Source organism: Puma concolor, chromosome B1, assembly GCF_028749965.1.
Source record: "Puma concolor isolate L17-30 chromosome B1, mPumCon1.1.hap2, whole genome shotgun sequence".
Taxonomy (NCBI): domain Eukaryota; kingdom Metazoa; phylum Chordata; class Mammalia; order Carnivora; family Felidae; genus Puma; species Puma concolor.
Window position 1 is genome coordinate 195201988 of NC_141670.1, and position 22801 is coordinate 195224788.

Consider the following 22801-nt stretch of genomic DNA (forward strand, 5'->3'; position numbering starts at 1 on the left):
GAAGCAGGCTCCAGGCTCTGAGCTGTCAGCCCATGAGCAGTGAGATCCCAAGAGTAGTGAGATCATGACCTGAGCAGAAGAAGTCCATGGCTCAACAGACTGAGCCACCCAGGCGCCCTGAGGGCCTGAAATTTAAAGTAGTAATTTGCCAAGGTCAGTCTCATAGCTCATCAATGAAGGAGGCCTGTGTCACAATAGGTTTTTATGTCTCCAGAGCTCATGACTCTCTTACCTCAGCTACCTGCTGCCAATGGGAATAATCCAGAGCACACAGTTTCGATATATTTCCCCCAAATTTCATGAAGGAATACAGATACCAAAAAAAAAAAAAAAAAAAGTAGTCAGTTTTAATTTTTGAGGTAATGGAAGAAGCTATTGTCAGGGGAACTAAGTATTCGATTGACTTTGAATGTGTCACTCAGCTCTTTCCCAGCATCATGAGCTGGAAAAATTCTATTTCCTGTTTCCACAACTTTTAGGAGCAGCACCCATAACTCTCTACAGATAGACATGTTAGGACCTTTGATGAAGATCTTTGGGGCACGTGGGGGGCTCAGTAGGTTAGGCATGCGACTCCCTCCAGATTTTGGCTCAAGTCATAATCTCACAGTTCATGAGATCGAGCCTCGTGTCAGGCTCTGTGCTGACAGTGCAGATTCTGCTTGAGATTCTCTCTCTCCAACGCCCCCTTCTGCCCCTCCCCTGCTTGCACACATACACTCACTTGTGCTCTCTCTCAAAATAAATAAACTTATTATTTAAACTTATTATTAAAAACTTAACAAAAAAATTAATCATGTTTACAAAAAAAAGAAAAAAGAAAATCTTTGCACATAAGAGACAAAATATTTACAAAAGAAGAATTGGTATATAAATAGGAACACAATCCTCTTCTTCCTCAAATGTTAGGGGTAATTTGGTGGACTAAGTGGCCTTTGAAATGAGCCTTAAAGGAAATCCTCCCCACTGCCCATCAGAAGCGCATAAATGTTTTAAGAAAATGCTACAGGGGCGCCTGGGTGGCGCAGTCGGTTAAGCGTCCGACTTCAGCCAGGTCACGATCTCGCGGTCCGTGGGTTCGAGCCCCGCGTCGGGCTCTGGGCTGATGGCTCAGAGCCTGGAGCCTGTTTCCGATTCTGTGTCTCCCTCTCTCTCTGCCCCTCCCCCGTTCATGCTCTGTCTCTCTCTGTCCCAAAAATAAATAAACGTTGAAAAAAAAAAAAAATTAAAAAAAAAAAAAAAAAAGAAAATGCTACAAGGCTCTCTCACTGGGTCCCTGGCTCACCTTCTCTCCATCAGCGCTGGTTCAAAAGAGGGTTAGCAAAAAGGATGCTTTTACATGACATTTCCAACTTAGTAAATGCCTGGAAAAAGTTTGCGCAGATTTCTCATTTACAAAACAAAGATCAGAATAGAACCGAATTAACAGACTTGCCAGGAACATACAATAGTCATGACATAAAACACATGAAGCAGATGAAACCATTACGGACATGAAAACATTGGTACTTCTCACACTACCTAATAGGTAAACAAATAACATCCTCCGGCCCCACATCACCACACGTCCCTCTGCTTCCACTAAGACGTTGTTCAGCTGGCGGGTCCGCAATATTTTCCTCTGTTTCTAAGCGGGACTTGGATGCAAAGATCTAGTTCCCCTTCGTGCAGATGCTGGCCCTAGCACACTTCGACCTTCTCCCCCCAGCAACTTTGAAATGAGCAGCATTCTTTAAACACCGGGGTCCAAACCATGCGACCTGACAACTGTACTGAGCTAGGGACCCTACGTGTGACACTCTCAGCTGATAGGACTCATGCTTCCTCTTTTCTGTACTTGAGCATCTCAAGGTCTGCGCTGGCCTGCAACCAGGTGCCGACTGGGAGGTGCTGGTCTACCACCTTAACTCGTTTTAACCCTTTCTCTCATTCCTCCGAGGCCCCCCGGAGGAACGCAGAGCCCTCCTTTCCCCCTAAAGAGCCAACAGTCCAGAGAAAAGGGTTTTCTCAAATTCTGTAATGGTGATAATATGTTTCACGCGACTGTTAACAGTGGTATTTGAGGCTCGCCCCTAAACTACATTTACTAGACTGCAGGCACGTGTCTAACGGTAGAGAGAACAGTGAAGCACAAATCGTTTGATCTAGAGACCAAAGAAAAGAGTTGCACCCATTTGGTGCTAAAAGGATAAAGCCGCGGCTTCCTCCCTTCACTTAGCGTGAAGCTAAAAGAAACGGCAACAATGTAGAGTGTGCTCTTTGTCATTTACAAGCACAGCTTCCTTGGGGGGACGGTATGGTGACGGTTGCCCCAGATCTGACCCTCCATCCATTGTCCGTATTGCAGCAGAACCCACACGGCAGCCGACAACGAAGCGGAGAAAAAGAAAAAACTCCACCAGCAGCACGTCCAACAGCAGCGCCGGGAACACCGCCAACAGCACCGGCAGCAAGAAGAAGACGCCAGCCGCTAACCTGAGTCTGTCCAGTCAGGTACCTGTAAGTCTCGCTTTCCTCTTAGGCCCGAAATCCCGCCTCCGCCTGTCCTCCGCCTGCTGGGGGCCCAGGGAAAGTCCCCGTTAGCCGCTCCTGCCTTGGGGGTTGGGGGCGGGGGAGGGCCAGGCAAGGGCAGGGGGAGGGTGGGCGGGAGGAGCTCTACCGTGGAAACCTTCCCCTGCAAACTGGGAATTAGGAAGCAATATTAAGCGTCTGCGCTGCACAGGGACCTGAATTACAGAGCCGTCAGAGGCACAGACAGGAGATGTGTCACGTGAGGCTTAATTAAAATATCACTTAGCGCCATGCCTGGTGGCAGAGAAGGGGCCCTCGGCAAGATCCCCGGGGACCCCTGTGCTCCACTGGAAACTAGCTTCCGGCGTTCAGGCTCCATGTTGTAATTTGACTGGGCCTTCCCAACATGGGTGCCCTTCTCATTTTGAGACTCAGGTAATGAACTCTCGGCCACTAAAATCGCAGCTCAGTGGATGCCACTTGACCCATTTCATTAGCTCAGGGGGAGGGTCCGCCCTTGGTTTGGTCTCAACTCTCCTGACCTCTTGACCCTTTCTTTCATTTCTGGGTCTTGACAGAGGAAATGGGCCGCTTAGAAGGGGGCTTCTTTGAACTCCGAGGCTGACAGCTGACGGGTGTCCCCAAATAGCGCGTTGCCCGTGTGGGCACTTTCTTCATCTCCATTTTTTTTTTCAAGTTCTGTCCTGTCTGCCTACTTCCTTTCTGACTCCAGATTCCTCAGCCCAGTGTTAGATCATTTATCGCTTTTAAATTCTCATGCTCCTCTGAACATTTCTCGTCCCTCGTCCCCTCCACGATTACTTGTGGGTGTCCTTCTCTGCTGCCCTTGTCACATCACCCTGTCTCCAGGCGTTTGACTGTCGTTTGAACCCTGATACTTCCGTGGTGCTTCATGGCTATCCCTTGGATACCATGTCTTCGGAAATGTGTTCTATTTCTTATTACTTCCCTCAACCAGTACAATTTTACCTTTTCTCTTTCACACCTTCTTCCCTGTCTTGGTCTGTTGTCCTCATTATCTCTCCCCATGTGAGAGTGGATTCTTCTTTCATGGGGATTCTCCACTTACTTCTAAATGTGTCTTTCAAATCTGGCCCCAACCCACTTTTACCCACTTTCCATCGGTCGGTTTTCTTTGGCTAGAAGCAACCCCATCAGTACCTGAGAATCACCTGGGCCACTGAGACTCTTCTCCTGTCTTCCATAGACAGAGGGTATGGTTTTCATCATCACTGCACTAGAAAGAAAGGGTCATGGAGAGAGTGGCCAGCCTGTGGGGAAGGTACCATTTTAATTTTAAGACCGCTAGGAATTATAGTTTTTAAATAATGCCAGACTCACCTCTGTTTTCTGAACTGGCTAAAGAGTCAGAAAAAAAAAAAAATCAAAGAAAAAAAAAAAACAAAACAGAGTCTTTTTATTAAGGTACCAATAAGTTAGGCCCACTTCTGGTTAAATTGGAAAATACACAGAGAAAATGGCCTGGTATAAATAAATCAACCCCAAAGTGCACACAAGTAGCCTATTATTCATCTACTCCTGGAGTTTTAGAAACTAACATTTGTTAGTTTCCTCTAGCAAATGGAAGTGCATTCCAGAGAATTCTGGAACTGTGGCATTGCTCCTTAAAGGCACAGTGACTGCAAGAATTCAGTTCAGTTCACCAGTTGTTTTGAGCTCCTACTATGTGCCCCACACCGTACCAGATATCAGCAATACTGAGATTAAACAACCACAACAAAAACCCAGGCCCTGTCGGTCACTGAAGAGCTCAGCCTCTCCTGCCAGCTCAGTCTCCCGGTGTCAGCCAGCAGGGTACGGCACTGAGCAGGATTCTGAGGCCTTGGGTTTGGTGGGCCATCCATTGGTGATGTCTGCCTCAGGTGTAGAATAGCAGTATGTGTGTCACAGATTTCGACATCCCTAGCCTCGTCGGAAACATTTCAATTTTATTTTAAAGGGCACATAGTCTGTTCCGCTCCCTTATGCTCCTATCCTCCAAGCCAACAACTACATCTTAGTGGAGGATCCCTGTGTCGAGAGGGCTTTTAATGAAGTGAGACCCCTTGGACTTCGAGAGAACAAGGCACCATTAGAAAGCGAGAGCAGAACGCCAGCACCACCCCCGCACCATGCAATTCAAGATGTTTCAATGAAGTCAAGCTTACAGATGGCCAAGGGGGGGCAGGAAAAAGCCACCGCCACATTAGGAAAAGGTGCACATTTCGGGGTGCACTCTTGCTGAATGGACCTTCCGCGATAGGCATCGTCTGGCTTGTAGCGACCCCCTCTTTTAACCCTGTGTACTGAATTACCGACACGATTTGACTGTTGAACTAGAACGCGATCTGCAGGCACAAGGGCTGCCTCGTTCGAAGGCACGGCCAGGTTCTCTGTGCCACCGTGACCACAGCTGTGGTCCGCCTGGCTGCCGCGGCAGCAAACGTGCGTGTCCGGCGAGGACTAGGGTTTAATCCTTGGATTCTGCTTCTCACTCCATGAGCAGGGGCTAGGAGCGATCCCGAACTGCAGCCTCAACCCTGGGAGGGATGGAGACCTGTGTCATTCAACAGCAGTGACCCCTTCTGGCCAATTTAAGGAGAAGCATTGAGGGGCCCTGAAAGGAGTCACTTCCAGTCCTCCTCAGAGGTTGGTGGTCCTTGCACGGGGGATTAGTGAGAAGATGTGACAATGGGCGTGGCGCCTCCAGGCCTCCGGCGAGGAGCAGAGGTCTGCCTCAGGGGGAGCGAAGGGCATCCGGGGTTACCCTCAGACAGACCAGCCCTGCCTCCTGTGGGACACACGAGATAGCAGAGACGGGAAGGATAATGCAACTCTCACTACTCATGTTGAACGTTGGGGGGATTTTTAAAGATGGGGGGGTGGGGAAAACGGGGCCAACATCCGCTAGGTAGAGGCAGCCCAGAACGTGCACTATGTCTCCGTTCGTTTTGTGTGAGGCTAACCAAGTGAGACTGCCTGAGCAGAGAACCACTCTTTGAGTCTGTAGGTTTAGAAGAAGCAGGTAGAGCCCCGTGCATAGCGGCCTAAGCGGCCTCAGGTATCTATGCACATGAGAAGCCCACGGCACACATCTGTCATAGCTTGCCATCTGTCACTCATCCGCACAGGTACACACAGGATTATGTATCTGGCTAAGGATTTTCTTGTACAATCAGGAAGGCAAATGTGGCATCACTCTGAAATTTAGGATGCTTACAACTATCCATGCCTGTTCCAAACATGACAAGCCTACATCAGTCCCATTTGAAGTGACTCAAATCACTATTTTCACAGTACTTTTCTTGAATAACTGTTATTTTCTGATGCAATGAAGGCACCTGGAGTGTCGAGAACTTTTTCTAATGTCACGCTTAAGCTGCCTTCTGATTTTTCTCCTCTGTTTCCAAATTACGCTTACCTCCTCACACTGCCCCAGCCTCTCTCGATGACCTTGGACTCACAGTACTAATGAGGACCCATGTGGTCACTTCCCACACCCTTCCCCTGCCCTGTGACACCTTATGCATGTGTTTTCCGACCCTTTCAACGTGTGCTGCACGTAAGTCATGAAATGAGATGAACCCGTGTCATCCTCTGCCCAATCTTGCCCCATTCTTCCCCCCCACCCCACCTTTGTTCCTGATCATAAGCACTGTCTCCTAACTGCCTGTAACCAAGTGGCACTTTTTTGTCCAGAACACCCCCAACGGGTCATATGGCTGACCCGATAATGTCCCCTCCTCTCTGGAGGCCACATTCCATCTCCAGTCCTGTCGGCATTCTTGCCAATCAGAGTCTCTGTCTATGTTGTACCTCACCTTGAGCCCTCATGAGTCTCCCCACATGTCAATGTCGTGTCTGGCTCTTCGTTGCATAGTCAGTACGTTCTTCGAAGCACACTTCTGATTGTCCTGCCAGTACCTATATTTGCTGAGTTTACCCAGTGCATATTTGAGGCATTTACTTAATCTGGGACATATCTCTTTAAAATCATGTTTATCAAATCACAAGATCGGTTAGTCAGAAAACACAGTTTGGAAATCTATTGATTATCTCCCCATAATTCTAGGGGAACCAATCAATCAGTCAATCAAACAAACAAACAAACAAACAAACAAGGTTTTCCACTGCAAAATCAACCAGGCGACAAGCAAGGGTTTTGTTCAATTGGCACCTTCATAATTCTAGAAAGAAACGGGAGGGCCCAATGGACCGCCTCCTGACCAAAGGCAGTATTCTCCTATACCGTCCCAGGAAAGCCTCTCTTGCCCCAGTGAAGACAAAATTTTCGCCCAGTTACCAGGGCATTTCATCGAATTAGCGTCCGCATCAGGAAACACACCCTTACGTCTCCAAAAGCATCTGGCTCAGCCCTGCTTGTTTTGGCAGAGGCGGAAGCTGATGGCCTTGGGCACTCGCCTGGAGTCACCGCACTTTTGAGTAGATTATTGCTCACAGCCTGCCCAGCAAGTATCACCCAGTATCACCTGACAGGTGTCCTGTCCCATGCCCAGGTCACCCACCAACCCCACACAGCCCCCTCTGAACAAAGAGGCCGGAGCCGTGCCCTGTGTATGCCCCCTTCTCCTCCTGGGCCCCGGGCCTCTCCAGCTGTGGCCTCCACGATGCTCCCGGCTACAGTAGGTGGCTTCCTTGTTTGCATGGAAGGACAGTCTGTGCTTAAAGGAGTGATTAGATGGATTCTTCTTGCACGCTTCCATTTCTGATGACTGCCAGCTTCATCAATGTAATTATAATTAGTGCTCTTCTTCCTTTTATGGCACCAGCTGGACAGACTGGTTCTCTTGACTGCCCAGATTGGTGGCAGGGTTGCCTGTGTGGGGATAGGTGACAGGCACCATGAAATAACAGATGGTAAATTCAGGGCTTGTTGGCAATCAGCAGGTTTTTGCTAATGACTTAATTAGCTATGCAAATTGTCAAATCAGTGTGAACATTGTTTTTATCGAAAACTTTACCTAAATTAATTACCATAATTAAGTAGCAGAATGTCAAGGATATTGGCTGCATAAAAGGGCCTGGCTGAGTGGAAAAAAGAGAGATTCTGCCTTCAATTAAAATGTATACCGTCCTTGGGACAGAGAGAACGCCATTTGGAATGAGTTGCGTGAATACTGCAGAATGGCACCCTCCCCCTGTTGGCTGCTAGTCTGAAGCCATTCAGAGGCCCTAACGTAAAAAGTGGCGGATTTTTGGAGGTAGTGGAGAGCACCCAGCAGAAGGTTCCACAGCCCTCTCTCTAAAAGTCCCCAACGTCGGCAAGTTAAAAGCGTGGATTTTTTTAATCTTGAAAAATCCATTTTTTTATTTCTGCAGATTGCTAGCATTGCTCGTTCTCCGGTGTCAGGCTGCGCACTAAGGACATAAACTCGCGTGGTTGTTCCACGTCAGGAGGCAATGTTTATTTCCTGTAGAAATCCAATATGCGTCTCGCCCCCGCCCCCCGACTTTGAGACTTGACCCCCGGTGCACAGTACACGAGCGTGTCTGTCCTAGACCCCCCAGCTCCTCCCGCTAGTGTTTTAAGCTGAGCTTCTCTGTCCCAAGGTTTCCCTGTAATAATGTCAGCTGCTGTTCACAGGATGTGATGGTGGTAGGCGAACCAACCTTGATGGGAGGTGAGTTTGGGGACGAGGACGAAAGGCTAATCACTAGATTAGAAAACACGCAATATGACGCGGCCAACGGCGTGGACGACGAGGAAGACTTCAACAGCCCCCCGGCCCTGGGGAACAGCAGCCCGTGGAGCAGTAAACCCCCCGCCGCTCAAGAGACCAAATCAGAAAACGCCCCACCCCAGGCTCCCCAGTGACACTGACCCGCACCCACACCCGCACCCGCCGTCAGTAGGTCGTGGGGCACGCTCACGCTTGCAGATCCTTGCTTGCAGGAGAGGAAGGAGGAGAAATAAAAAACTCTTCCACGCAAATACCTGTTTCTAAACCACAATGATCTGAGTTTGGGTTTCTTTGTTCTTTCTTTTTTTTCTTTTTTGAATTGAGAGGATCGTTCCAATAAACTTCCCTGACCCTTCCCTGGAGGCCTTCACAGGTAACACAGAGAGTGGCACTGATCTTAATGAAAAGAGTGAAAGCTCGCGCTTCTCCGGGCTCGGTGTTAACCACGTGTTTGTTAATTACACCCCACCCCCCCAACCCCACCCCGACGAAGGCCATATTGTCAATACGCCCTCAGTGCTCAGGGTCTCGTTATATGCCGACCCTAACTACAGATGACTTTTTAATATTGTAAAATATTTTCTGCTTTTTGACTTGCATCTGAGAGTTTCTTGTTTCAGTAAAAAAAGAAAAGAAAAAAAATCAGCCTTTGGACAGTAATTTCAATGTATCCTTATTATTATTTTTTTCCTTCACCTTTTCTTTCATGGGGTGACAGCTAAGAGGGCCTTGCAGGGTAATTATTGGGTGAGCTAATGTCAGTCGGTTCTCCAACCGCAGCTGGTTCAGTTGAGCCCAAGGGCTGAAACCAGAAATGTCTTTTTGTCATCGAAGACACCGAGGCAGATTTTTATGTAAAGACAGACACCTGGCCCCTCGAGAACCTACTCGTTTGTAAAATTGCTGTTGATCCAAATCTTTTCAAGACATGTAATCCATTAATTTTGTGGGCAGGTTAATAAATCTGAAACTTTTTTGTGTTTTTTATCGTATCTGAGTTGACTGTTGTTTCTTTTCATGGTATATTTCTTGTATAATATTTTGTAAAGCCCTCACCTGGTTCTTTTATGGGGATTCTTCTTTGGGGGCAATTCCAGTGTATTTATGTGAAACTTTATAAGAGAACTAATTTTTCCATTTGCATATTAATATGTTCTTCCACACATGTAAAGACACAGTGGCTCCGTGTGTTATAAAACAGCTGTATTTTATGTATGCTTTACTGATAAGTGTGCCAATAATAAACTGTGTTAACGACCAAAGCAACTGCGTCTGGCTGTTTGTGAGCGTTTGGCGAGGGGTTGGGGGGATGGCAGGGGGAGAAATCTGCCCACGATCATGAGAAGTATTGAGCTTGGATTTATTGCCCAGAGTCCAAACGGAGTGGAATTGGGACAGCCATGCCATCCTTCGTAAAGTCTGATTCCTTTCCCTGCTCACTGTGGTTCAGTTGGGCAGATGTGTGAGAGTCTGCTGTGTGCTGGGCACATGCTTGCCATGGACACAACAATGAGAAAGCAAGAACTGGCCTGTGTTGCAGCTTGGCAAGTGGAGGAGCGGTGGCTTCCCCACAAGTGTTGATTCTGCACCAAACAGCCCTACTTAAGGTCCACAGATACTATTTCAGCTAATCCCCAAAGCTTCACAAAGTTGGCATTGCTATCTCCATTTTTAAAGATCAATGTCTTGCTTGCCCATTTTTCAAAAAGTTGCTATATGAGACGACAGAAAATTCACTTGAGGACGTTTTTCCTAAAAGAAATTTCCTCGTGTTTTTCCACTTTGTTTTCCACCAGTGAGGAAGATGAGAGAAGAAGTCAGCATTTGTTGGATGTGTATTAAGTGCCAGGTGATTTTAATTTATCATCTTGGCAAATTCTGGAAAGGCGAATTTGAAAAAGAGAAGTTATGGGAGGCCACGTGTCTTAGGTTGGGATTCCCAGAAGCAGAGCCTGAGATCAGGATTTGGAGGCACGAGATTATTGAAGGAGTGTTCTTCAGGTAAAAACAAAAGAAAAAAAGAAAAAAAGGTGCTGTCGGTTACCTGGGGCAACTCTCCATCAGGTCTGCCCCTCAGATCTCTTTCTGGGACAGAGGGGCATGCTCCTCTCTTGGCATACTCTGGAAAAAGTGAAAAGAAGTTAGGCCAAATCACACATACGCCTGCTCACCCTGCATCCGCTGGCCGAAGCAAGTCGCAAGGATAAGCCTCACATCGGTGGGGGTGGGGAAATATACACTCCCTCCTGCAAAGTCCCGTGGCGAAGGGTAGGAATAAACAAGTGGGAATCTAGTCAACCACTGGTGACCTACACAATGTTGCCTGAAGAAATGTCTAATTATTTGCCAACACTTCAAAACTGATTTTAGAATTAAAATTTCGTGCTGCTCCTAACATCGTATCGAACAGCAATGCAAAAAAATTTAACAAAGATTCCCATTTCTGAATGCCTGGATGGTGACAGTTGGCTGGTGTCACGGCATGGCTACCCTGCTTGGATGCTCTCCACCGTGGCACACTTGACCCATCTCACCCACTCCACCTGGCTGGCTTCCACAGGCTACTGTATCTATTACACCCATGCTCTCTACTCCTTAAAACCACGTTCGGAAGTCAACATCATTGGCTCTATTTTACAGATGTGCAGACTAATGTTCAAGCAGGTTAGGTGAGCCCATTTGTCACATAGCTGGTGAGTACTAAAGTGGGCTTGCAGGGCCAAAGTCAGTGCTCCTTTCAGCAAGCCACACTGGTTTAGTGGTAGTGGGTCAGCCTCTGTGGATTAGGTTAGGAACGTGGCAAGCACGATCGCACTGAATCTTCGCACTGTTCCTGTGGGCAAGGTAAAGTTATCCTCCTCCATTTGGCAGCTGGTACTCAGAGCAGTTAAACAGCTTCCCCAAAGTCATGGAGGTCACAAGTGACAACATCATGTCACCTTGACTCTCTGAACCACTTTATTAGACTTACTGTCATGTACACAGTCTGCATGTTGGGTGTTTGGAGGTGTTCTCTGGCCTGGGAGAGGGGTCCTGGCATCCACCTTTCTACCATTTGCTGTGTATTTTCAGGGGTTGTCGAGGAGACTTCCAGAGATCAAGAATTGCCACTGACCTGGTAATGGAACAAAGTGGGGAGGCCCCCTTTAAGACCTTGAAATCTCAAGGGCATCTGACAAGGGATTTAGAAATAAGTGGCCCAGTCCCTGCAGGAAATTTTTTCTCTCTCCATTTCTTTTTAACCTTGAGGTGAGCATTTAATGCAATAGGAAGACACAACTTGCACTGATACTACGTGGGGTGGGCCGCAGGGGAACAAGGTCAACAATATCAATGTCCCTAAATCAGGATTGGCAGCATCCTTGAGAAATTCATTTTATAATGGGATGCCTTTCCATTCTCCATAGAAACAATTACCAGGGTTTTTCGTTTGTTTGTTTGTTTGTTTCTGATTAAGTAACACATGCTCATTGTAGATCATTTGAACACACAGGAACAAGAAGACAAGTAATTCCACTACCCCAATATAAGCATTGCTAATACTCTGATACTTATCTTTCCAGTTTTATTCTTGGCTCATATACATTACAATGTTGATAAGATACAGAATAGACAATGATGTATCCTGCCCCTTTCATATAATATCGTCTCATGAGCCACCTCTGTTAACTATTCTTTAAAAACATGATTTTAATTTCCATGTAATGACCCACTAATGGAATATACCATAATGTATTAAGCCATTTATTTATGGCTGGTCAACTCCCTTTTTTACATCTCATTAGAATTTCATAATCATTAACAAACTGGTCCAAGGTTGATTAGAGTTTGTTAAATCAAAATTCACTTATTGGGTATTTGCCACGTGCCCAGCACCATTCTGAGTGTTGTGTGGGATTCCTGTACCTGGTCCCACCCTCAAAGTGCTTATAATTCACTTGGGATAGAGGACAAGTACATAAAATGCTGTCCAAGCATATAAGGCTGAATCTATTCAGAGGATCAACAAAGCACAGAGAATAAAACCTCTAGGAGTTTAAAGGCATTTGATTCACACTCACTGTGTTCTACCCTGTCTGCATCTTGCTTTGCATCTCACTTAGTCTTTACCACAGCCGGAGGATGTGGGTGTTTTGTACAGGAAGCTCAGAGAAGTTGAACACCTTGCCCAAGGTCACATAGATAGAAAATGCCAAGGTCAAGTTTGAACCAACACATGACTCCAAAGCCTGTTCTTTTGCTGGTGTGCCACAGGAAATCCCTCGGGGAAACAGCAAATGCTGTGAATGAGTGTTGGCAGGAACGACTTCGTGACAGAGCAAGAGGGGACAATGCATCGATACACGCACCCACATCTGAGTGTCTGGCTGACTCTCACAATTCGCTCTCTGGCTTCATCTTTTATCCATCACTGCTGTCAAGATGATGTCTCTGATCGCTGGGGATATTGAGGAGTTTGGGTTTTGAACAAAACCTAATGTATCAGCACTCTTGCTGTTTACGTAAAGGTATTTTCAGCACTTGAAGCCATTAAGCTGGAAAAGGCATTGAAAGGTTATTAAAACTATAAATTAAGGGAACTGGTGAAGCATTGTCTATGGCCCTGCCCAGCCCTACCTTCTCCTCCATTCCTATTCTTTCCAGAACTTCACCATCTTGGGCAAAGAAAACATTTCTTCTTTCTCAATGACTTCCAAAGAACTTCTGGAAAGTATTGATTCCTAAGTTAAGCAAACCTGTTTTGAAGGAAGTTCTTCTTTGTGTCTCTTCCAGAGTGGACATGATGTATCTTGAGCTCTTCTCCAATAGGAAGCCATTCTTTCTCTTTTAATTCTTAATTTGTTAAAAGTAGTATTTGCTCCTTGGGGGTTTGCAAATTCTTCTGTTATGAAAGTGTTAATGCTTTCGGAAAGATCTGCAAAAAGTCTCAAACGGTTGTGAAACGGCTTTAACTCCTGAAGCCCACCTGAAGTCCATTGTCACAAAAGTGAAAACTTCTATTTCGTAGAAAAAGTGAATTTTGGAAAACCTGGGCACTATCTAAGGGATCAAACACCTTTCACTTCCTCTAGCCAGTACCGACCAATATTGGCAAGTCCTGTTGTTCCAGGAGAGCTTCTGAGGAGCTCACTCAGGGAGAAGAAGGGTGTGAATATTGGCAAAGCCTACCACTGAGGTAAAGGAGGGCTCAGATTTCCCTGGATTTGCCTTTCTGCCCTAAATCACAAAGCATTTCAAAGGTAGAGGCCTCTGGAATTCACAGGATTGTTTTCCTGTGATAGAAAACCCTGCTTTCCCCTTTCCCCATTTTAGCACCAAATGTCCCTCATCCTGGGAAATTCCTCACTTCCAGGCAGCCCAGCCCATTCGTGCAGCAAAACAGACAAATGCATAATCAGTAGCCACTGCTACAAAGCATCTTTTGCATTCCAGGCACCTCGCACACCCACTCTGGGAAGGAAGGGGGGCGTTAATGTTATTGTTTTGCTGGTAGGAAAACTGAGGTGAAGAAACATTAAGGAAGATGCCCAAGGACCCCGAGCAAATAAGCAACAGAACTTAGATGCAATCTCAGGTGTGACTGGCTCACAGCCTGTGCTTTCTCTGCTGCATCGATGGCTTTGAACTCTTATTCCAAATAAGACCAAGGGAAGTGCAATATATAAAGTTAACTAAGAGAAACAGTCAAGCATCAGAGACCGTGAAACCCAGAAAAAATCCTGAAGAACCAGAGTCTTGGTTGTACAAGTCAGGTCTACACCTGTATTCTCCCACTGTCACTAGGCTGCAAGAGAACACCACTGGCTCAGTCACGCTAACGATCGAAAAAGCTGCTGTGCGCTATGGCATTTGGCCGATGAGGAAGTATGCAGACAAATGACACTGGGAACCTACCACAGAGAGCCAAGGTTTATCCCAGCTGGTCCAATGAAAACGTCCCTTTCCGTTGCAATGGAGACTAATCCAGCCTGTCTTAATGACTGGCCTGTAGTTTTGCTGAAGTCCAGAAAGCAGTTAGCAATATCTATGGCCCCTTTGCACTCAATCCAGTTACTTCTGCAACTGGGTTTGGGCAGTTTGCATTTGCCAAGTGCACTTTGGGAGATTCTTTACAAATAATTAGAAAAGTAAGTTGTGTGGGGTGGGGGGAGGCATCTCCAGGGTGGGCCCTTCTCTAACTCAACCCTCTACACAATACCACCACCCAAGAGTGACAGAATGTTGCTTACCTCTCACTGCAGAACTCTGACAATGAGGTGGCAATAATCCCCAGGCTATCATTTTTAATGGAAGGACACAGTACTTTTTATTTTATTTTCAACTTAACTTCAAGTTAGTCAACATACAGTGTAGCATTGTTTTCAGCAGTGGAACCCAGTGATTCATCACTTACATATAACAGCCTGTGCTCATCCCAACAAGTTCCCTCCGTAATGCTTATCACCCAGTTAGCCCGTCCCCCCACCCACCTCCCCTCCAGCAACCCTCAGTTTGTTCTCTGTGTTTAAGAGTCTCTTATGGTTTGCCTCCCTCTCTGTTTTTATCTTATTTTATTTTTCCTTCCCGTCCCCTATGTTCATCTGTTGTGTTTCTTAAGTTCCACATATGGGTGAAATCATATCTTTCTTTGACTTATTTTGCTTAACATAATTCACTCTAGTCTCATCCATGTTGTTGCAAATGGAAAGATTTAATTGTTTTTGACCAAGTATATTCCATTGTACATATATACCACATCGTCTTTATCCATTCATATCAGTTGATGGACATTTGGGGGTCTTTCCACAGTTTGGCTATGGTTGATAGCTCTGCTATACACATTGGGGTGTGTGTGCCCCTTTGAATCAGCATTTTTGCATCCTTTGGATAAATACCTAGTAGTGCAATTGCTGGATCATAGGGTAGTTCTTTCTATTTTTAATTTTTTGAGGAACCCTCCATACTGTTTTCCAGAGCAGCTGCACCAGTTTGCATTGTCACCAACGGTGCAAAAGGGTTCCTCTTTCTCCCCTTCCTCGTCAACATCTGTTGATTCCGGAGTTGTTAGTTTTAGCCACCCTGACAGGTGTGAGGTGGTATCTCGTTGTGGTTTTGATGACGAGTGATGTTGAGCATCTTTTCATGTGTCTATGAGCCATCTGGATGACTTCTTTGGAAAAGTGTCTTCTCATGTCTTCTGCCCATTTCTTCACTGGGTGATTTAGTTTTTGGGTGTTGAGTTTGATAAGTTCTTTATAGATTTCGGATACTAACCCTTTATTGGATATGTCATTTGCAAATATCTTCTCCCATTCCATCGGTTGCCTTTTAATTTTGTTGATTGTTTCCTTCACTGCACAGAAGCTTTTTATCTTGAGGAGGCCCTAATAGTTCACTTTTGCCTGTTTCTTTTGCTTCTGGAGACATGTCTAGTAAGAAGTTGCTGTGGCTGAGGTCAAAGAGATTGTTCTGGTTTTCCCCTCTAGAATCTTGATGGTTTTCTGTTTTACATTTAGGTCTTTCACCCATTTGAACTTATTTTTGTGTATGGTGTAAGGAAGTGAGAACACATTATTCTTTAAAAGAGAGTAAATTGTCTCCACTAGCAAATTTAATCTCCCTAGCCATTGAGACCACCGACATCCTTCATTCTTTACTTCCTTTCAATATGTGCACAAGGTTGACTCCACATTTTAAAGAACCAGACTAATTCTTGCTTCATAGTCCTAGGAAAGAGGTTCCTGGATAACTTCTGATTTAAAATGACTCCCAGTTTAACATGACTTCTAACCACTGCCCTTGAACCAGAGGACAACTGATGTTACAACCATCAAAACTAAATACAGAAGGCACTGTCCAAAACATTTTTGAAAATGAAGAGCGATGAGGGGAGCCTGACCCTAAGATATCCCAAAGCGGAGCGTAAATGAGCCTAGAGGTGGACGCACCAGGGGAGCTCAGAAACACATCAACACATATATCTGCATTCAGGGTATTTTACATTTATGAGAAAAGGATGGGATTAAATATCAGTTAATTGATTGGCTATACATTTCAAAATGATTATCTTACTTTAGTCCACATGTAAAAATTTCAGGTGAATTAAAGACTTCAACGTAAGACAACAAAAGCAGTAGAAGAAAACAGCAAATCATTAAAATAGGAATTTAGAAATACCTCTCTTCTCTAAACACCAAGACTATAAAGATGGTTTCGTTTTGTTTTGTCAATACACACGTTCAGTAGACAATATTGAATTGCGAAGCGTCTGAACTCCAGAGAGAGTTAGACCTGTGTCCATACCCTGATCTTGACACTTATTGGCTCCGTGACCTGGGGCAAATTAGTCGCCTTCTCTGACTCTCTGTGCCTTCTCTGTAAAAAAAACCTGTGTAATAGTTCCGACTCAAAAGGTTATATTGTGAATTAAATGTGATATGATATGTAAGATGTAACACATATGAAGAAATCAATTATTATTATGAATTATTAATATTTTTAGGGTAAAAGACATAAAGTGAATTTCAAGAACATACAAAAATTAGAAAAGACAAGACAATGTAAACAAGGTCAGGGTTAAGAGTTATGATAACAAGCTTAACAAATTTAAACTCCTCTGTTAAAAGGCAAGCCACAAAAGAGAGACTGAGACAGAAAGAATCGATGCTCAGCAATAAAGAAAAGATGCATGAAAGTAAAAGTGACCCACAATGACAATGAAAAGGCTGGGAAATGATTTATGAGTTACACATAAACAAAAAGAAATCGAGAGTTAAAATATTAATTTTAGGGACACTTGGCTGGCTCAGTTGGTGGAACGTAAGACTCTTGATGTCCAAGTTGTAGGTTCATACCTTACGTTAGGTGTAGAGATTATTTAGACATTTTAAAAAATATTAATTTTAGACAAGTTAAAATCTGTCTTAAAAATTGTAAATTTTATATTGATTAAAAGTGCCACTATATTACAAGTAACATAGCATTAAAATATAAAGACTGTTAGAATTCAGGAATTTGAATACCGCACAATAGAATATTAAATAATGTAATTAGGTTGAAATAATAGACACATATTTATCTTTAGACAGATAATTAACAAGTATGCCACGTTTTGATGTAATATACGCAAAAACTTTCCAAACAATAAGTCCAAAAAAAAAAAAGCCTGAAGGCATTTTTCCAGTGTAGTAACTATATAGTTTGCCTACTTTGATCACAATATAATGACACAAATGTTTAACAGAAATGTAGACAAAATGTTCTTAACCAGACATTTAAAAATTTTTTTTATTAATTTTTTTTTCAACGTTTATTTATTTTTGGGACAGAGAGAGACAGAGCATGAACGGGGGAGGAGCAGAGAGAGAGGGAGACACAGAATCGGAAACAGGCTCCAGGCTCTGAGCCATCAGCCCAGAGCCTGATGGCGGGGCTTGAACTCACGGACCGCGAGATCGTGACCTGGCTGAAGTCGGACGCTTAACCGACTGCGCCACCCAGGCGCCCCAGACATTTAAAAATTTAAGATGTTCTCCCAAATAACAATTGGATCATGGAAAAAATAAAATTAATACGCACATGCTATCTTGAAATAAGAAAGTTGAAACCATTGCTCATAAAAACCTATGGTATTTTTTCCTATTCTATTTTCTGGTTATTGCTATGATTTTTGTACACTGATGTCTTCATTGGACAACTTTACTGAATTTTCTCATTAATTCTAATAGTTTTTCATTTCATTCTCTTGTGCTTTTTAAAGTGTATAACCAATTTGCCTGTGAATATTGAAAATTTTCTATCTTTCCAATAGATGTATCTTCTGTTTTCATTACTTTGCTTAATGCACTGGCTAAAATTTAAACTGTGTTAAATAGTGATGGTGATTACAGGCATTTTTGTATTAATCTTGGTTTCAACGAAATTGATTCTTATGTGTTTCTTCATTTAACATAATGCTGTCAATCCTATGATATGTAGACAATATTTTCAGATTTTCTAATCCTTGTCACTCAGTCACCAAGAGAAGTTAAATTTCAGCAAATGCCATTTTGTCAACTAAAGACATCATCAAGTTTACTTTTCCTTGTTGTGCTATTAGTGAGATATATGTTGTGGATTTATTTCCTAACTTCACTAGGTTAAACTCTACTCGGTCATGGTAGATTATTCTCTTAATATGCTGTTACATGATATTTGTTATTATTTCATTTATGCTGCATAGGTCTGTGTTCAGAGTGGAACTAGGCTATTGTTTTCTTCCTTTGTTCTATTTTTACTCCATTATGCCATCAGAATTATGCCATCTGCATAGAATGAGCTTGAAAGTGCCCTATCTTTTCTGGATTCTGTAATAGTTTATATAGTTTAGGTGTAACTATAGGACACCAGAGTGCTTTTGAAAGCACTATAATGATTTTTCTTCAGAGATTTAAGTTCACTTCAAACCGATATAAGAATTAATTAATTTCTGTTGTTATTTTTAGGAGTATTTTCTATTTTGTTTTTCTAACCTTTATTTCCCTGGGCTTTTGGGATTCTCTGAATTGAAGCTTGACTCTTTAATATTCATTCTTTGTTGTTTGAGAATGATACACTTTGAAACTAATAATTTCCTTCTGGTGACAGTGTTTGAGGGTCCCTCAAGTTTTTATAAGAATTAACACTCTCACTGTTATTTTTCCCATTGTGTTTATTCAATATTTTTCAATTTATTTACATATTAAAATGAGGATAATTATTGAGAAATTGAATGAAGTAACATAGGTAGAAGAAAATACCTGAAAAGGTAAGAGGCACATAGTAAGAATATAAGAAAGTTAGCCATTTTAAAAGTTTTGTCTAATCAAACAAAATGGCAACCCAGGTCCACTAAAGTCTAGCAGGGTCCAGTCCTAGAAGGTTACCTAGAAGGTTATCATTATGTGTCCAGGCCCAGCATTCATGAAAGCACATGTTTCCATGTGTGATATTTGCTGGGTCTCTGACTTTTCATAACAAGACAGAAAATGATAGATGTGTCTATCAGAAAAAAAATACAGAATTATTTTTTACGACAGCTTTACTGAAATATAACTTACAAAACATATAATGTATCTATTTAAAATATACAGTTCAGTGTTTTTTAGTGCATTCATAGAATTGAGCCACCATAACTGCAATCAATTTTAGAACATTTTCATCATACTCCGCCAAAACCCCATACCCATAAGCAGTCACTCCGCTTTTCCCACAGCCAGCCCATCACAAGCCCTAGGCAACCACTAATCCACTTTCTATCTCTATAAACCTACCTCTTCTGGACATTTCATAAAAGTGGAATCATGTAATCTGTGGTCTTTTGTGACTGATTTCTTTCATATAGAATGATGTTTTCAAGGTTCATCCATGTTGTAGCACGTATCAGTGCTTTATTCTTTTTATTGCCATATTCCACTTAAGGGATGTACATATTCATAAACCGTTCATTAATTGATGCACATTTGGGTTGTTTTTACTTCAGGCTATTGTGAATAATGTCACTATACCCATATGTGTACAAATTTTTTAGGTGGATATAGGTTTAATTTCTCTTGGGTATATACTTAGGAGTAGAATCACTGGGTCATACAGTAATACTATGTTTAATCTTTGAGAAACTTTCAGACTGTTTTCCAAAGTGCCTACACCATTTTACATTGCCACTAGCAATGTATGAGGGTTCCGATTTCTCCACATCCTCACCAACATTAATTATTGCCTATCTTTTTGATTATAGCCATCCTTGTGAATGTCAAGTGTTATCTCATTGTGGTTTCAATTTGAATTCCTCTAATGGCTGATGATATTGAGCTCTTCATGAGTTTATGATCATTTGTAGAAATTATTATCTAGTCCAAGATCATGAAGATTTATGCCTATGTTTTCTTCTAAGAGTTTTATCCTTCTGGCTTTTACATTTAGGGCTGTCATCCATTTTGAATTAGTTCTGTGCACAGTATGAGGTAAGAGTCTAAGTTCTTCATTCTCGTGCATGTAGATATCCAGTCGTCCTAGCACCATTTGTTAGAAAGACTATTCCTTCCTTCGTTGAATTATCTTGGCATCCTTCTTGAAAATCAATTAGCCAGAAATGGAAGCGGTGTTTTTTCTTTCCTTCTGAATTCTCAATTCTATATCATTAATCTGTATGCCTGTTTTTCCGCCAGCACCACACTGTCTTGATTATTTTATCTTTGTAGTAAGTTTTGATATCAGGGAATGTGTTTTCTCCAATTTTGTTTTCCTTTTATGCAATTGTTTTAGATATTCCGGATCCTTTGCAATTCCATATGAATTTTAGAATTAGCTTGTCATTTGTGCAAGGAAGCTAGCTGGAATTTTGATGAGGATCATGGTGAATCTGTAGATCAATTTGGAAAGTGTTGCCATCTTACTAATATCAATATGATCACCCTTTGCTGGTGAAAATCCAAGACAAGCAGCTGAAAGCATTTTAAACAGGTTGGTAAGTTGGCCAGGTACACTAGAAATATAAAAATGAGCACTATTTAGATACGTCACAAAGAGCCATAGAGAAATAGAATAAACAAAAGTGAAAGTACAAATAAAATATCGAGAAACAGTCTTAATTTAATTTTATTTATTTTAATTTGTTAATGTTTATTTTTGAGAGAGAGAGAGAGCACAAAAGGGGGAGGCACAGAGAGAGAGAGGGAGACACAGAATCCGAAGCAGGATCCAGGCTCTGAGCTGTCAGCACAGAGCCCGAAGCGGGGCTTGAACTCAGAAACTGCGATGTCATGACCTGGGCCGAACGAAGTCAGAGACTCAACCGACTGAACCACCCAGGCGCCCCAGAATAATCTTAATCTTAAAAGCACAAAATATTTATAGGCAAAACAATAAAACCACAAAATATCTATGGGCAAAATAATAAAACTCTCCTAAGAGAAAAAAAAAAATAACACAAAGCAATTGGAGGATCTCTCATACACAAGTACTTGAGACAGACCTAAGCCTAAGCTCTGACTCTTCCTCTAATCAGCTATGTAATTTTCAGAAAGGTAAATAATTTCTCAAGACTTCACTTGTCAAATGAATCCCACAATAGTACCTATTCCACAAGATTATTTTGAGAATTAAATGAGATCATATTTAGGTAGCACTTTTGGACTTCAAAAGTATTCATTAAACACTACGCACTGTTATGATTATGTTTCTAGGAAGATGTAAGTTCATCTCAAATTAACACAAACGTCACATCGAAATTCCAAAATAAATTTTTGTGAGAAACATCAGTCCAACTTTCTTTAGGAAATACAATCAGGCACAAGTGCTAAAAAAGTTTTTGGAAAAATAAGAACAACTGATGTGGAGAGTTTTTTCCTATTTAAATGAATTATAAAGCATCACTAATTCAAAAATACTATAGTTAATGACAATTGATAGGTTGTGAAACCAGAATACATAGCTAAGAAATAAACCCTAGTCTATTTAAGAATTTCATTAATGACAGGGGCGCCTGGGTGGCGCAGTTGGTTAAGCTTCCGACTTCAGCCAGGTCATGATCTCGCGGTCCGGGAGTTCGAGCCCCGCGTCAGGCTCTGGGCTGATGGCTCAGAGCCTGGAGCCTGTTTCCGATTCTGTGTCTCCCTCTCTCTCTGCCCCTCCCCCATTCATGCTCTGTCTCTCTCTGTCCCAACAATAAATAAATGTTGAAAAAAAAATTATAAAAAAAAAAGAATTTCATTAATGACATAAATGACATCACAAATTCGTAGCGAGGAAAAATTATTTGATAAATGACATTTCCACAATTAGCTAACTATGAGCGAATGACATACTTGTAAGTACTCAGCACTCACAAAAGAAAAAAATAAATTCCATATGGAATAAGGAGCTAAATGTATAACACAAAAGCATAAAATAAGAAGAAAATATAGCTTTATTATATGTCTGTTCTAAAAGACCAACTTCCCAAGTATAAACACAAGAAAGTTGCATGAAAAAAAAATTACTTGATCTTATGTTATAAAAATTTAAAACTTCTTCACAAGATGAAAATCAAAAGGAAATCATTAACTAGATGAATTAAGTATTACAAATCTATTACACAAATGGTTACCATTGTTATTAAGTAAAAAGCCTTTATTAATTGGAAAAATGACAAAACTCAGAGACGAAAAATAGGCCAAGAGTATAATAAAATTTACAAAACTATGCTTGTTAATAACTACATGGCAAACGGTCAACCCATCATTAATCAAAGACATATAAACTTAACAGCAGCCATGTACCTGTCTCTCAGATGTCAGGTGCAGTCTACTAACTAAACTCACACTCCCAGGTTGACAAACCAGAGGTATTCCAGGCCACTCCCCACTATGTCCATGAACCATCCCTTCCCTCTGTCACGGCTCAATGCAGCCCCCCTGCATCTGCGTTTGTTCTCTCTCTCTCTGTCACTCTGTAACTGACATGAATTGTCCTCTAGTCTTGTAGCATCCATCCTCCTCCCTTCTAGTAACAATGGTCTATTTCCTTTACTTTCTTGGGCGAAATGTTGGTAGAACTAGAAATCAAGGTGCTCTACTCTCTCCTATAGCCAA

At 42.6% G+C, this 22801-nt stretch overlaps 1 protein-coding gene across 11 annotated transcripts in view; it reads left to right on the plus strand.

Annotated features, from left to right (window-relative positions):
- Nucleotides 1-9496, plus strand: part of LDB2 (LIM domain binding 2) — a 384194-nt gene extending 374698 nt beyond the window's left edge. For 2 of the 11 annotated variants that reach the window (XM_025921488.2, XM_086705385.1), the window contains exons 7-8: nucleotides 2348-2499; nucleotides 8138-9496. In XM_025921488.2, coding sequence (XP_025777273.1) covers nucleotides 2348-2499; nucleotides 8138-8368 — 383 coding nt within the window. In that variant the 3' untranslated portion in view covers nucleotides 8369-9496. The other 9 variants (XM_086705382.1, XM_086705386.1, XM_086705384.1 and 6 more) reach the window with 9 other exon arrangements.
- The last annotated feature ends 13305 nt before the right edge of the window (nucleotides 9497-22801 follow it).